The sequence below is a fragment of the Gymnoscopelus braueri genome, assembly GCF_963280865.1.
Source record: "Gymnoscopelus braueri genome assembly, chromosome: 8".
NCBI classification, from domain to species: domain Eukaryota; kingdom Metazoa; phylum Chordata; class Actinopteri; order Myctophiformes; family Myctophidae; genus Gymnoscopelus; species Gymnoscopelus braueri.
The window spans coordinates 18,044,440-18,059,562 of NC_137609.1; the positions used below are offsets into that span (position 1 = coordinate 18,044,440).

The window sequence follows — 15,123 nt, forward strand, 5'->3', positions numbered from 1 at the left end:
TTGTTTCAGTCTATCAACTTCTAAAACATCCCTCTTCTTTGTATCACATTTTTTATTTATTGTTCCTTATCTAATACAATACAGTATAGCTTGTATTCCAGCACCATTCTGTGTCACTTATGGGGTGAAGTTTTGTTTTGTTTTATAGATGAATAATCAGGTTGTGGGACTAGATGTGTTTGTTTTGTAATTTTAACAGATATGTGGCGCACTTGCATGGTCAAAGAAAATACAGCCGCATATACAGCAAGAATTGGAATGGAAAGTCATTTTCAATCAATCAATCAATCAATCAATCACTCACTCAATCAATCAATCAATCAATTAGAAACACAGCACTGGGCATGTTTAATCAAGTAAAAGTGCAATATTTGCAATATGCACAATATGCTTTGTACATCATTTAAGAATAGTGTATCAATGACATTTTATGAAAAATATATATAGGGACAGTAACACAGTGTGCCATTACAGGCAGAACATATACAATTGTAACCTGACTAACCATTATCTTTTTCCAAATTGTATATACCATATAAAGTGACCTACAAGTATTTAAATTAATAGATTAATCATTATACTACCCTTCTACTGAGTAGTCTCATTAATAAATTAAAGATTTATCTCAATTAGAATACCAATATAGTTTTTTATGTTAAGTTTAACAATATAGTTGTTAAAGTTGTCGCTTAGGGCGAGGACATCCTTAAGCATAATGCTCTTAGGCTTTTTACAACTTGACATCCATGCCATGGGTTGTTTGTTACCATGGTCAATCAAACCCCAATAATCAAACAACATTTTGTATGAAGATTCTATTCTGCTCTAGATCTGTTTGTTACCATGGTTAATCAAACCCCAATAATCAAACAAAAATATTGTATGAAGATTCTATTCTGCTCTAGATCTGTTGGTATAATACCACTGAAGGGCTTGTGCTTACATCTCAACCCCTAAATAAGAAGTCTGAGTTTGACCAGTTCATTATACACTATGTGTTTCTTGTAATTGATCCTACACCCTGCATTTGAGAGCTGAGGTATTGAATTAAGTTGTACAACAATCTGGTCTGTCACATCATCATGGTTGGAGCAAAACGACCAAAAATAATCACAGTACAATACACGTAATTATTCCACCTCTGGACCTACACTAATGCACATTGTACAAAGCTGTCAACGTTAACTAATTAAAATCGTAGGCTTTTTGTCTGCTTTTAAATCAATACACATGCACAAATGTCACGTATCGCCATGTTCTCTCCTTTGCTAGGTATTTTCCATGCAGTCATGGAGGGGAGTCGTGCCTGATTTATACTTAGTCTTACAACGGTGCCATGCGCCGTAAATGGCCGACGTACAAGCTCACGACGTGTCACGAATGAGACGCATTGTGAGCTTGTACATCTGCTATTTTTTGCTGTGCTGCAACACCGTCATACAATGGGGCATAAATCTGGCTTCAGCGATGTGCTTGTGAGGCGGTGGGTCAGTTGAAGGCCGGGTTACGGACCCCTGAGAGGGTGCTGGTGGAGGCTGCACTCTTGCCTTTGAGGAGGGTGAGGGAGAAGATGAAGAAGCACACACTCATGACAGCCAGGATGATCACGCCTGAGAGTAGTGCACTGGTCACTGTGTTCATGCGAAAGCCCGGAGTGCTCAGCTGGCCTGGAAAGAAAAGAGCATTCTGTTCAAAGAGATACCGTCCTTGAATACACAGTATTGTTAATTTAACTCAGAGAGAGTGCACAGTAATTGGAGGTTTCTCATCTCTCATACAAGAACACACAGTCGAATAAATCACACACATACAAACAGACATATTCATTAAACTATTTGTAAATAATGTATAAACTAAAAACTAGAAAAGGGCGCGCCTCAGAGGACATATCTCCGCCAGGCTGGGTTGCATAGCCAGGACTGGGTAAGTCATGTCTTGCAGCCATCAGGACACGAGGAACCTGGTAGGGGGATTGTACGCCATATTAACGAAAACTTTCACATTTTGGTGCCACTATAACCAGCTTTTGGAGGTGCGCTTTACAGAGGATTCTCATTATGGAATTCTAATTTGGGGTTGATTGCTATGCTATAGTTGTAGAATTGTGGCAATCTAGTTGGGCAGAAATGGGCATGGCCTACGGTTCAAGAGACAAAACCCAAAGCTGCATGGTATAGAGCCACCATGAGGCCGATTAGAAACAAATTAAGTTGGAGTGACGTCCTTGGTATACTGGAAGTGTGCATGCAGTTTGATGCCGACACAAAGACACAGCACAGATACACAGACATATAGGCCTACACGAACAGGGGCAAAAACATAATCTCCTCCTCCTCCTGGCCTGGTGGCCTGGCAGAGATGACAAGTTTACAGTATAATGTCGTTTTAATAGGATGCCATTAAAATGCTTACCCAGTTGTGAATTGTTGGTTGGTGTGTCGTCTGTAAAAGACAATAAGGTCAATTAAGGGTACGACAATACCGAATATTACATCAAGTTCATCCCAGATACACAGTAAGACAACAACAGGATGCCCATAGGCATAGGCTAAACAGTATCTATCGCAGTCAGCTGAGGACACTTTCACCATCACCCCTTCAGTTTTACATGATCAAAGCCTTATATTCTATACAATCGGATATTATACCTCATAAAGATTCACCCTAAACAAATAATAAAGAGCTGAGCAGCACTGGATGAGTAATACAGTATACATTTCCACAGTTTAAAGGTTAAAGGAGGGACCATGACAGATTACTGCGCTGTCAAGTTTCAGGTTTCAGTTCAAAGAATCGCATCTCAGACAGAAACTGTGCTGAGAGATTTATGACAGTAACCGGAGGAGCTGCTCTGGTTAGTGTTATGGTGTGAGGAAGACAGAGAAATGCATCCAGTGTAAACGAAAAAAGAATATCGTCGTTGTCGGGCAGAAACCTTGTACCTCCATATTTCAACTTTTTATGCCCCCCCCCCACTTCGCCATACTACAGTGTCACTCAAAAGTAGCCGGAATGCGAGATGTTGTGAGCTTGTAGATCGGCTACTTTTGCAATGTTTAAAATGTTTTTCAAGTGAAATGTCTATCTGTGGGTTTTATAAATATTGAACCAGTGAAAGGTATTAACAAGAGCTTGTGACTAAATAATATCTACATTGGATATATCCCGTAACATAAAAGGTTTCCACCCGACAGCGACGCTATATGTTATGGAACCATACCACTCCGTGTGATTATAGGCCCAGCAGTAATGACAGCATTTCCAGACGCAGACGTTGATTCCTGCTCTGGGATGTCTCTTCTTTTCCTGCTACCACAGATCTGTGGAGAAAGTAGAGATTTACATAACATGTGTGTTTGTACAGTAGGCTCCTCCTAGAATGAAACCTATAAGAGATGTACATAACATGTGTGTACTGTATGTAGGCTACTCCTAGAATGAAAAGCATATATCATGCACAGCAGATTTTGTGTTTTTCCACTTCAACAGACGTTGATGTCGGCTTGAGAACGAGCAAGAAAATATACCGACTGCTCAATGGTAGATAATGTGTGTCCTGTCCACTAATACTGCCCAGGCATTCTGTCCTAAGGAACTGATGCTGATCTATTACTGAGGTTATGAATACATTTTGCCACATTATAAAATATGAAAATGGATGTTTATATTGTCTCATTCTCTCTTTTTGAGATAGCACACACATATAATACATAACCCTGGGGGACAATACTTTATTAAATCTGGCTCCATGCCATTGTAACTTGTCCATTTAATTTCACAGTAATTAGTGACTGATTACTTTGTGTTGAGAGGCAAATTGGATATCAATAAACAACATGTAATTGTGTAATATGGTTCTGTAGAGGCAATTTAATAATGACAGTATTGCCGTAAAAAGGACAATAGAGACGAGTTCATTTTGACTGCCATCAGTGCTGCTTGGTTAAAACTGCTGGTTTCAGTTGACAGTGACATTGGAACCAGTTTATACTTTGTTGTACAATGGTATCACTGACCAAAAATAACTATACATTTTCCAGGTAAAATCATGATGCATCATTGTACACTGAAGTATAAATTGGCCTTCATAGGTACCCACAAATCTGATGTTTTGATAATTAGGTCTCACCGGCATGAGCAATGGACAATCATCAGCTCGGCACAGCTTGGTGACACAGTGCAGAAAGACAGTGGACATCTTCTGGTTTTTGTGTTTGACAAAGCGGAATACTTCAAAGGCGAATCGTCCCATTTGGCTCTTGCCATTCTCAAAGACAGTAGTCTGTGGGTCTTTTTCACAGCTACCTCAGGGGACAGAAAAATACACACATATGATCAGAAAGCAAATCCACAACATCTAAAAAAAATGCATACAAACTCAAAGATATTTCTCAAACGTTTGGTTACCTAAAGAAAAGGTCATATCGGAGGTCATCGGTTGGGTTTCCAGAGGGAGTGGTGTAACAGTAGTCCATGAGCACATTCCATCTATTTAATTTAAAAAAGACAGATTTCAGGGTCACTAAAGTAGGTGCAATCATGTGAAGTGTTTACACCCTGCTGCTGTGTCGATCCACCCACACAATGCAGAAAACACTCAAGTCTAGGCTACCACTAAAGCAGGGTCAAGTAAGTCCAAGTCTGCATGGCCACAACAAGTCAAAAGTAATTTGATACTGACAAAAACAGCCTTAGACCTGCACAATATACATTTCTGTACAATATCCTCTACAATACTGTATGTATTTCAGTATTGTGTGTCCTGGTGTGTATTGTAGTTTGGTGTCTTTTGTTTTTCTCTGTTGTAGTGGACACATGCATCTATAATAAATCAAATGTAATTGAAATCCCACACATCTCATATGAAGAAGAACAGAAACAGTGAATTTAGCAGGAAGGGGTGGGAGGGGGGGGGGTCACTAAGGTTGTCTGATGTAAGACCAGGCCTGGCGTGGTTTCAGTGTCAAAACCACAGCCCTGCCCACAGTGTATCATCAGCAACAGAACACAATTACAGAACACAGTCAGGTCACATGTGACATACTGTAAGATGGAATTATTATGTCACATGAACCTTCACATAATGTTTTGGATGCCAAAGCTGAGAATGATTTGACATCACACCATGATATTATTCCTCACAGATGATCAAAACTCTAAATTGACTTCAGTTTTACGTCTGTACTGTATATCAGTGTTAATTTTGACAGCAAATTCTGATTTGAGTCTTTTAGTCTTATAGTCTCAGTGAATAAAATGAACACTGCTGTATATGGAACCTAGCCAAATAATCTAGGCCATTGGTATCATTCTTCATATCTGCATTCTGTCAAAGAATGCGTCATCTTACTGTCCTACTTATTGCTTTACTTAGTGCAGAAATAGCACACTGAGTTTGGTAGGATGGGCTGCTCCCTATTGATTCTATTTCCTGCCACTTACAATCTTATTTGTCTCCCCTTCTGTTACTCTGCAAAGGAAACATGTTTTTATAACACGTAGCAATTATAAATACAAGTCTTGTGCTCAGTATGCTGTAACTGCACACTTTAATGAAGGAGATTGCAATCGAAGGCATAGATAAAATTACTATAAAAGACCTACAGTAGCTGGCTTGGACCGCTGGCGTAGCGGTCCAGGCACCTAAGCTCAGCAAAGCCTGACAGCGTGTTGCGGGTTCGAGTCCCCGATCCCGACGGCCTTTGCTGCATGTCACTCCCCATCTCTCTATCCCCATTTCCTGTCCGGTCAATAAAGGCATAAAAGCCCAAGAATAGAATTCGAGAAAGAAAAGTTAATTCCCCAGACGGGATTGTGGGGGGGGGGCATGGGTAACCTACTACTGAGACTAGAAGTAGCATGTATAAACTACACAGACAGCACTGTTTCCCAAACGATGGGTCGGGACCCATTTTGGGTCCGTGGGCCAATTCTTTGGGGTCGAAACTAAATATGTTTTTATGTTTCAAAACAAGTTTTTTAAAGTTAAAAATAACAATAAAATTAAAAAGAAATTAAAAAAAAAAGAAATTCAGAAAACTAAATAATTTCATACATAAAAAAAGAAGGTGAAAAAAAAATCCATGAATGTTTTAAATAAATAGTGAAAACAGCAGATCAACAAGCTACAAGAGTAGCTTGTTGGGTCCCAGTGAGAAATCCCAGTGAGAAATTTCTCTTTTTGGTCTCGAGTAAAAGTTTGTGAACCGCTGAACTACAGAACCTTATACGTAGGATCCTTGGCCTCAATTTGTAATTCTGTACCACAGATACATTGATTGTCTTGCCTTGGGATTCCCTTTGACATTATTGATCTTGTCACTGAGCGCGCTATTGCTTTTTTCACCTGTGTAATTGAATGACCTATATGTGATGGACCTGCTGTAACTCTGATGCTTGATGTCAAGCTTTATCTGTTGAAACGTTGGTGACTCATATTAAAATGCTGTTACATATTAGTGTGTGACTCCTTTAAGTTTTGTAATGGTATAACATATAAAACTGAAAAACATCACATTTTGATGATTACACTCAGATTCCACTAAAATCACTCAGATTCAATAGTTTGCATGTACCTTCGATCCAGGTTGGAGGCTTTTACAGCTGCAAACACCCTTGTCTTCAGTGTGAGGCCTGCCATGGGTATGGACAGCTGCTGAACGTACGACGAGTCCTATAGTGTGCAAACACATAACAAATGAAGTTACAGCATTATGTCTCCAGAATTTCTCGTTATTATTCACTATGATTTCTGAATTAGCCCATTTACAGTATTTAATCAAAAAGTGTCTGATAATTTTCTGTGGAGCTTGAAATTAATAATGATTTTCAGCTATTAACCACTTATTCTGGGGGGAACATTCACCAAAAATAGCCGATCTGCAAGCTTACAATGCATTGCAACATGACACGTTGTGAGCTTGTAGATCGGCTGTTTTTGTAGAAGTGTAGATGGGGAAAAAAAGGAGGTCAACTTGACTAATTATAGAGGGTTTAAGTGGTTAAGGCAGTCAAGTCAAAGACTTCTACTTCTCCAGTCTTGTAATGTAAATTCCACTACAAGACTGTACATTCCAAATGTATTTCCTAATGTTACAAAATGTAGATGCTAACAGACTACTTCTCCTACAATTTATATATTTTTCGTAGTTTTGTATGCTAGTTTGTATCCTAGTTTCAAATCATCTTAGCCAGTAAATAATAAATAGATAAAATTATTATAACCCTAGTAATATGAATGTAGATTGAACTTTCAGCGCAGTAATATGTATGTAATATGAACTTACATTGTAAAGCAGTAGATTCAGTGTGCTGACAAAAGTACCATTGCTGTCCTTCACTGAGATTGCAGCAGCCGACCTATATTAATAAAAAAAAAAAAAATGTCAGACTTCCCAAACTTTATTTCACTGCATAGTCGGAGTAAAAAGCCCTGAACAGGGCTCCCTCGTACAAGAGATCTTGATCTCAATGGGATTTTCACCTGTATAAATAAAGGTTACATAATTTTCTTTTAATATAATAATATCTACCATTTTAAGATGCATTAGCAACATGTTTGAGACAGAATCAATAAGTCCCCTATTGAGTACATCTAACCATATTCTTGAGAGTCATATATTGAATTGCCCAAAGTACTCCAAATTAACTTTATCCCCAGACATCTAGTAGGCTTTTTATTGTTTAATTCAAAAAATATATCACATTCACCATGACTTTTGTCTGGGTCAGTACTGTTCACCAATTATAATTTGATATTTATAATATATAATGCATAACAAAAGAATACAGAAACTTGGAATATGATATTATAAATGATAAAACATCTGACATCTAACATTATATGCTAGCATTATATTTGTCCAAACTATATTTGACATGCTGTATATACATCTCAAAAATTAATCTGAGCCAGTTTGAGAAGAGTTTGGCCTAAGGTTCCTGAAACTCCATAAATGAGGTTGCACATGCACAGTCAATATATTCTAAGCCCTCTCCCCCTTTGCTTCAATTAGATCATCACAGATTAAAAAAAAAGCACTCAATAAACCCTGTAAAGCAAACTCAAGTTTGACTAAATGACTTACGAGGCAAGCTGTGTATTGTTAACCAGGTACTCCAGAGGGTAGCTACAGCTGAACTTGTAAAGCAGACCGGGCAGGTAGCTGATAATGGTGGGAGGATCTGGCGTATCGATGTACCCCGACACATTCCCTATCTGCACCAGTGACAGGTTCCCATAAGCGTTAGGTCCATGACCGGAGGAGACCTGCAACAAACCGCATCAGTGTGAGCAATACTCATCCCATCTCAGCCAATCACAGCTATTATTTGATCCTTGTCAGACAGAATGAGGGTCGATAACATCACTCAAACTATTGAGTATACTAATGCACCTTCCTAATCCTCAATTCAGTCCCCTCTTATCTGAGCATCGAACTTCCACACACAAACCGTCCTGCTCAGTCCAACTCATCACTCATCACAAAATGGGGGGAAGAAAAACAAAACATTTGCTAAAGGTGCTCATTAAACTCTCCCTTTTCTTAAAAAATGAAAAAAGAAAAGTAATGTTCCAAGGGCAGACAATCACCATGATTGTTTCCCACATCCTCTTGTCACCATCAAAGTATGCACACAGTGAAGTAGCCAGTACAAATTACAGTTACAGTTTAGGCATTTAGCAGAAGCTCTTATCCAGAGTGGCTTACAAAGTGCAAGGTTAGAGTAAGAGCCAGGAAGATTTGTCAGTGTCAGATCTTATCTTTGCTGTTGAGAGAGTTGTCTCCTTTTAAAAGCTTTTGGTCTCGGTCATTTTCCGTGCTTCCTGTGTAAAATATATTACTTTTATAGACAGTAATCTAATAATCCATGACATAAAAACTTGAATAATTCAAGTGTGTCAATGTCACTAATACTCAACAAACTGTGCAACAAACGACTTTTTGGTCAAGACAAGTCAGTACTGAGTGCTCGTGTGGCGCAGTAGTAAAGTGTCAGCCCGCCACTGCGGAGGTTGTGGGTTCAAATCCACGGTGGTGCATCCGGCTTTGTCGAGCGTCTATACGAAGACAATTGGCCCATGTTCGGGGGAGGGAAGCCGGGTGGGTGATAATTGTCACGTATTCCTACAGGCTGTATTCCTATATCTGTCAGCGGGGAGTGTTGGGCGGAAGGAAAAGGACGAAGGCTCTATGTCCTCACGGTAGGGGCTCCTCAATGATTAACATACAAGGTTAACACACACAAAAAAAAGTGTTACTATGTTTTGAATGTTACTATATTAAATTGCATTTACTCCCTTCTTCGTACCACTAGGGCATTGCCGCAGGTCTCCATCGATGCCAGGCTGATGCTAAAGAGCACAACCGTGGGGAAGGTGTTATTGTTGATGAATCCACGGCAGTGGGCATCCCCATGGCGACCATTGAGGGCCAGGTCGGTGTCAGTGTAGCCAGAGAAGAGCACCGGGCAGAAGTTGATCTTGAGAGTAACTGTCTGCACACCGCAGTACACGCTGATGTCCCTCTCCGCTGCCACAGACAACACAAACATAATGCACAGGCCATGGGTATCACTGCACACTGTCACATCGGTAAATAAAATGCAATAAAAAAAAGGGCAGAGTACCTACAAATGCCTTCTAAATCAGTAGTTCTCACACTTTCACGATTAAAAGAAAACGTTCAAAAATAGCAGATGTAAGCTCACAGCGCGTCACGTGCGAGCTTGTATATCTGCTATTTTTATTTATTTTTTAAATAAATTTTGAATCCATTCCCGGTTTTAATGGGTTAATTGCATGAGAGACTGAGGTACTCTGCCTAATTAAAATTTTCTTTTTTGAGCACACAGCTTGTACGAAAAAAGTTGAATTAAAACTCAAAAGCATTTCGTCCACATATGTGGTGAACAGCAATTAACCAAATGAACCCATTAAGACCTGAGGCTGATTAAAGAAATTCCTTCTAAATCCTAACTCAATCCTAATTCAAAGTTCTCTGAAAAATGTATGTTGCTACTGTATATATATATAGCTAAAAACAAAAATAGCACAGATGCTTTACCGGATTGAATGGGTTAACCCACACGTTCCTCTTTTGGGCAAATTATTATTATTTTAATTAAGAAATAGTTAAAATAAATCTACAAGCTCACAGCGTGTCATATGTTGTCAGCTGGTAGATATATAAAATATGAAAACCTATTGGACTTTACCCTTTTAAAGATGTTACCCTTTTTATGAAACTTTTTTCATGAATAAATCCCAGGCATTGATTATAAAAAATGTATATAATCCATAGTTCCTCACCAGGGAAGCGACTGTGGAAGTTGGCATCACAGTTGTATCCATTGAACTGAGCTCCAACTGATAGGGCCTTACAAAACAGCAAAAGAATCAAAAATATATGTTCCATTTCAGCACCTGGAAGAGAATAAGAATTACATCAGTTATGCTTTTAAATACTTCATATCGAAGTTCATGTAGTTCACCCTAAAATATAATCTGACTGCCAACATATGGAAATAAAACAAAAACAACATAATTTTGCAATGCTGTAATAATGTTTGCATATTTTTGCATATTCTTTCTAAAAAAATACTGAGCATGTTTTCTGCTAGTTAGTTTCCCAAAGAAAATGTTTGAAAGCCTCTCCTACAGCATCAAAACAGTAAAATGTCCAAATGAATGACATTTGAATACCAGCAATCACGGCATCAAAGTAACAACAATACATAAAAGACAACTACTGTCATTACTAAAATATAAAGGCTTATCTCCATTCGTGCATCTCATTGTTTCGTGAAAGAACATAATCAGATAATTGTCAATCACAGATGAGATAAGCATTGCAGTTGCGAGGAAACAGTTAAATTAAACGAGTCAATTTGCACTAGAATGATTTCTGGTTACCATCTACAGATGGTGTTGTCCAGGGGCGTGTGAAGGGTAGTTTGAAGCCCCAGCAGCGTTCCTGCTACTCACCCTGGTTCCTGAAAGCCGGCGAGTCAGCCGTTCTCCATATGCTTGGGACTGCCGCAGGTGATGGAATGGTCCGAACAGCATCCCTACCCGGCAACTAGAAACGGGGACTTGGGAGCCGGGGGAAAAAGGGGATCCTACGTATAAGAGATTCATTATTTGAACATGTCAACAAAAAGGGCTGTCCGGAGAGAACATGGGAAAGTCCATCAAATCTGAATGTGTTATACAAATCCTTTCACGTCCGCAGAAACATGAGCAGGTTTTGAAGTTTCCCACTCATATCCTTTCGGCCCAATCTGGCTCTGTCACTGCTCACAAATGGCTTGACGCCGCATGAGGTCCGCGGCGGTGGGGGGGGAGAATTATCTTTTCATCGCTCCAGTGGCCCTGGCTTGCTGACTGAGCCATTCCTTTCTCCCCGGCCCGGGGAGTGCAGAGCTCATCATACGGGCCTTTTGGCCCAAAGGATCCACACTTTTCAAGCTTTGTGTGAAGCACACCTCAGTCAGCACAGCAGCAGGCGATCAGCTCGGCCGGGCGTCCTGACACTCCGCTTTGATATTTACTCACCCTGAACAGGGAGAGTAAAGCAAAAGTGAACTTGAAAGTCAAGTTCATTGACTTTCAGGGGATTAGCTGACCTGTGGTGGCCCATCTTCCATATGGACATTACTATATGGGACAAGATACAGTGACAACGAGTCAGGGAACACACAGGATTTTCTCTTTGAATATGGAACATGAGATAGTGATGGTCTTGCAATGACAGATCAGACCAAACTCTGAATTTAGGTTAAATGGCAAACAAAAGGACCACTTGTTCTGTCCTCTTAACATTTTAAAATTCACCCAATTTGAAATTTAGACACAGTGTCTTTAGTATCTAACTCCATTAGACACATTAGGCAAACTTTTGACCCTCAGATCTATACATTTTAAACAACAAACATTAAACATGATTAAACACATTAACATTCAACCACCTAGTCTTCAATCTGTCCCGCAAAAGCAATGTTACCTCTCATACCATCTCATGACTTCTTGAAAACAAGTTAAAGGCATATACAGTGGTCTTATGCGAGCAAAGGGAAATTGTAGCCTGAAAGAGGATTATTTGTCATCTGTCCTTACCTTGCGTAACTTTCACTTTAAAAATGTTCTTTGTTTCTGGCCTTAATAGGAAATTCATCAATTCTTCAGAAGGTTGTTGGAATTTTCATTTGATTTAATCTCAAGCAGGTACCAAATGATGTTTGCTCGTTTAATCCATCAGCGTATTCATATTTATAAAATATGACTGAAGTTGCGGAGAGGTACTGTAGTCTCCTACTAGAAAACGATGACTCTGAGAGCCTGAAGGCACTTTAACTTATTCCTCCTCTGCTCTGATCTTTAACTTGGGAGAGCTGGTTGAGGGTCGAGTGCAGAGAATGCAGGGAATCAGGCTCTTATTTTTTAAGGATTAAGCTAATCAGGGATGATTTGTAATAGTAGGACTGTGGATCAATCCTTTAATATCCCACATTTCAGCACAGACCGATACCCATCTAGAGTGCTCCATTCATTCATTTTTCACAATTCCATCTCCCTATATGCCTAACGATTAGATTATGGGGTCTCAACTTCCATACAAGGTAACCACAGAGGTCAAAGCCCCCATTTTGTAGGTTTTCATCACCTTACAAACCCAGAAAGATTGACAATGTCAATCTATTCCCTGTCCCATTCTGGCCAAACACTGAGTGCTGTGTATGATAAGCACATACATGCACTTGCCATTTGTGGTGTGTACATTGTAGGTTATGTTATGTTATTTTTGTTATAAGAGAACCATGGAGCTATAGCAATCACTGCAAATGCATGCTTTGAGGGCCATGAAAAGATAGGTGAAAGAGGGCATGGGATCAAATTACCATTTGACAAAAACAAGCTTCTGCTGACAACTTCCTAACAGACATCTTCAGTAGTTTATTCACCGGTCTTATAGTTTTAGAAAACATTTAAGCTGTCAGTTGCCATTGTGTTCATTTTCACTACAACAACAGATAGCTAAGCTTCCGAACCACTTTAAATTGTTGAAGCAGTCGTTGGGCATCTTACTTTGCACTGAATAGGGGTCAAAGGTTTGGAGAATTCCAAGGGCACTTGGACGAAAGGAACCCATGGCGGCCCATATATATTGTCCCAGGGCCCAGAATTACAAACAGCTCCTCTGATTCTGAGAAAGGAAATCAGTGGCTCTTCTCAAGGTTCAACTATATCAAATCCATACTTATCTGTACATTTATGTGAAACATAAGGTGTTTCTCACCTTTTACTTTCTTTGGGTTGCAGGTTGCTTATGAACCAGCAACTAACTAACTGAGGTGATCCCAACTTGTCAAATATGTCACGTCCCCCACCGGAGGGCTGAACCTATGGGGCTGAATGAACCTATCTCATTTTATTTCAGATTTTAACCATGCATCTTATTTATATACTTGAACATTGCACCTTATTTATATACTTGAACAGTGCACCTTCTGTATAATATGTAAATTATACTTTAAACTGCAAATGTTGGGAGTTTGTACGACAAAGAATTTCACCCACTTTTTTACACCTGTAAGCCTGTTACTTTACAGCACAATAATGTTTCACTTTACAATTTAGGCATTTAGCAGACAATTACAATAAGCAAGGTAAACACATACAGTACATCAAATGCAGAGAGACAGTGTAGTGCCTCAGTAATCTAGGTCTAGGATCATATATGTAAACCAAAAACCAGCTTCAGTCTAAACAATATGATATAAAAGATTATAATCTGTACATTGAAACACTAGAAACTATAAGATGCCAGGTAAACAAATGAACCTAGCATCTGTCTAAATAACATGCCATCTAAATTACATTTTAACCTTTGCATAAGACTGTATGGTCGTCAAGGCTATAGGTCAGCTTTTTTCTCTATTTATTTGACTATTTACCCTGTCGTTGACTACGGTTCATGCAACTTACTTTGTGATTCACTCCGGATAAGAGCGTCTACTAAATTCTTAAATTGTAGTTGTTCCCTTCCCGACATATTATCATATTCTTATATTATGACATGTAAGTCACTCTTACTTGCCAAATAACATTTTAGTAGGAAAGCTTGTATAATTTTTATTTTGTAGGTCAAGTGTGTCAACGGGATTTGGCTGAAACTGATTTCATTGATGAGAAGACAAAGAATCACTTGCGTTTTTCTTTTTCTTTTTTAAACCTGATATTGGCTCAAGCTATGATAAAAACTAGCGATAATATCCCTCAGCAGAATAAGATCTGAGCACCCTTTATCTACAGTGAAATCAATCTTGACTGGGCGGCTGGTGAATGACCCCTCTATAGTATTTTGAATGGCACACAAATAATTTCATGTCTTTGAGTACATGAAAAGGCACGTCTCACGGGCTTTTGTTGGATAAAATGTCATCAACCTGGCATGCTTACAAGTCCGCCAAGTCTGTGCATCCCTCCCTGTGTCCCTCAGAGAGTATCCCCCGTATAAGCTTTTCCTCTCTGTCGACATAGTCATTATATACATGACAAACGTATTATTCAGAGTAAGGATGTATTCTCCACCCAATAGCAACACAGGAATATCGTTGCTGTCGGGCAGAAACCTCTAATCTCCATATCTTAACTTCTTGTGTTTTTTTCGTAAATGAATGGCCTATATTTGATCGTACTACCGCGTCACACAAAAGTATCAAAAGTAAGCAGATCTGTAAGCTCGAAACGCAGCACGAAGCGATGCGTTTTTGAGCTTGAAGATCTGCTACTTTTGCAATTTTGGGATTTGAATCCTGAAAAGTAACAGTTTTGGAGACGATATTATTGTTGCTGTAAAGAGAAACGGTGGTGTTGTTTCTAACCTAGCCACAGACAGTACACCTGCTAGTTTCTAAATTGTCTCGCAGAAATCTTGCACTGAATCTCCATATTTTCTTTTTCTTATCTTTTTGTGTTTTCTTTTCTTAAATTAATGGCATATTTTATATTTGGCTATATGACAGTGTTGCACAAAACTATAGCAAAACTAGCCGCACACATTTTTTTGCCTATGATGACATGCCCAAAAGTTGAAAATGGTTAAGTCTGTCTGTGGTTGG

General features: G+C 39.1%; 1 protein-coding gene across 1 annotated transcript; it reads right to left on the minus strand.

The window, feature by feature from the left end:
• Positions 1-1,488: 1,488 nt before the first annotated feature.
• zpld1a (zona pellucida-like domain containing 1a) lies at positions 1,489-10,424 on the minus strand (the record flags this gene model as incomplete). Its single annotated transcript, XM_080436521.1, has 10 exons — positions 10,313-10,424; positions 9,313-9,533; positions 8,088-8,269; positions 7,287-7,359; positions 6,576-6,673; positions 4,408-4,488; positions 4,130-4,301; positions 3,221-3,320; positions 2,413-2,442; positions 1,489-1,667 (listed from the first exon to the last, which is right to left on the minus strand). The coding sequence occupies exons 1-10, from the start codon at positions 10,416-10,418 to the stop codon at positions 1,489-1,491; spliced, it is 1,242 nt and encodes a 413-aa protein (XP_080292647.1). The 5' UTR covers positions 10,419-10,424.
• Between the last annotated feature and the right edge of the window lie 4,699 nt (positions 10,425-15,123).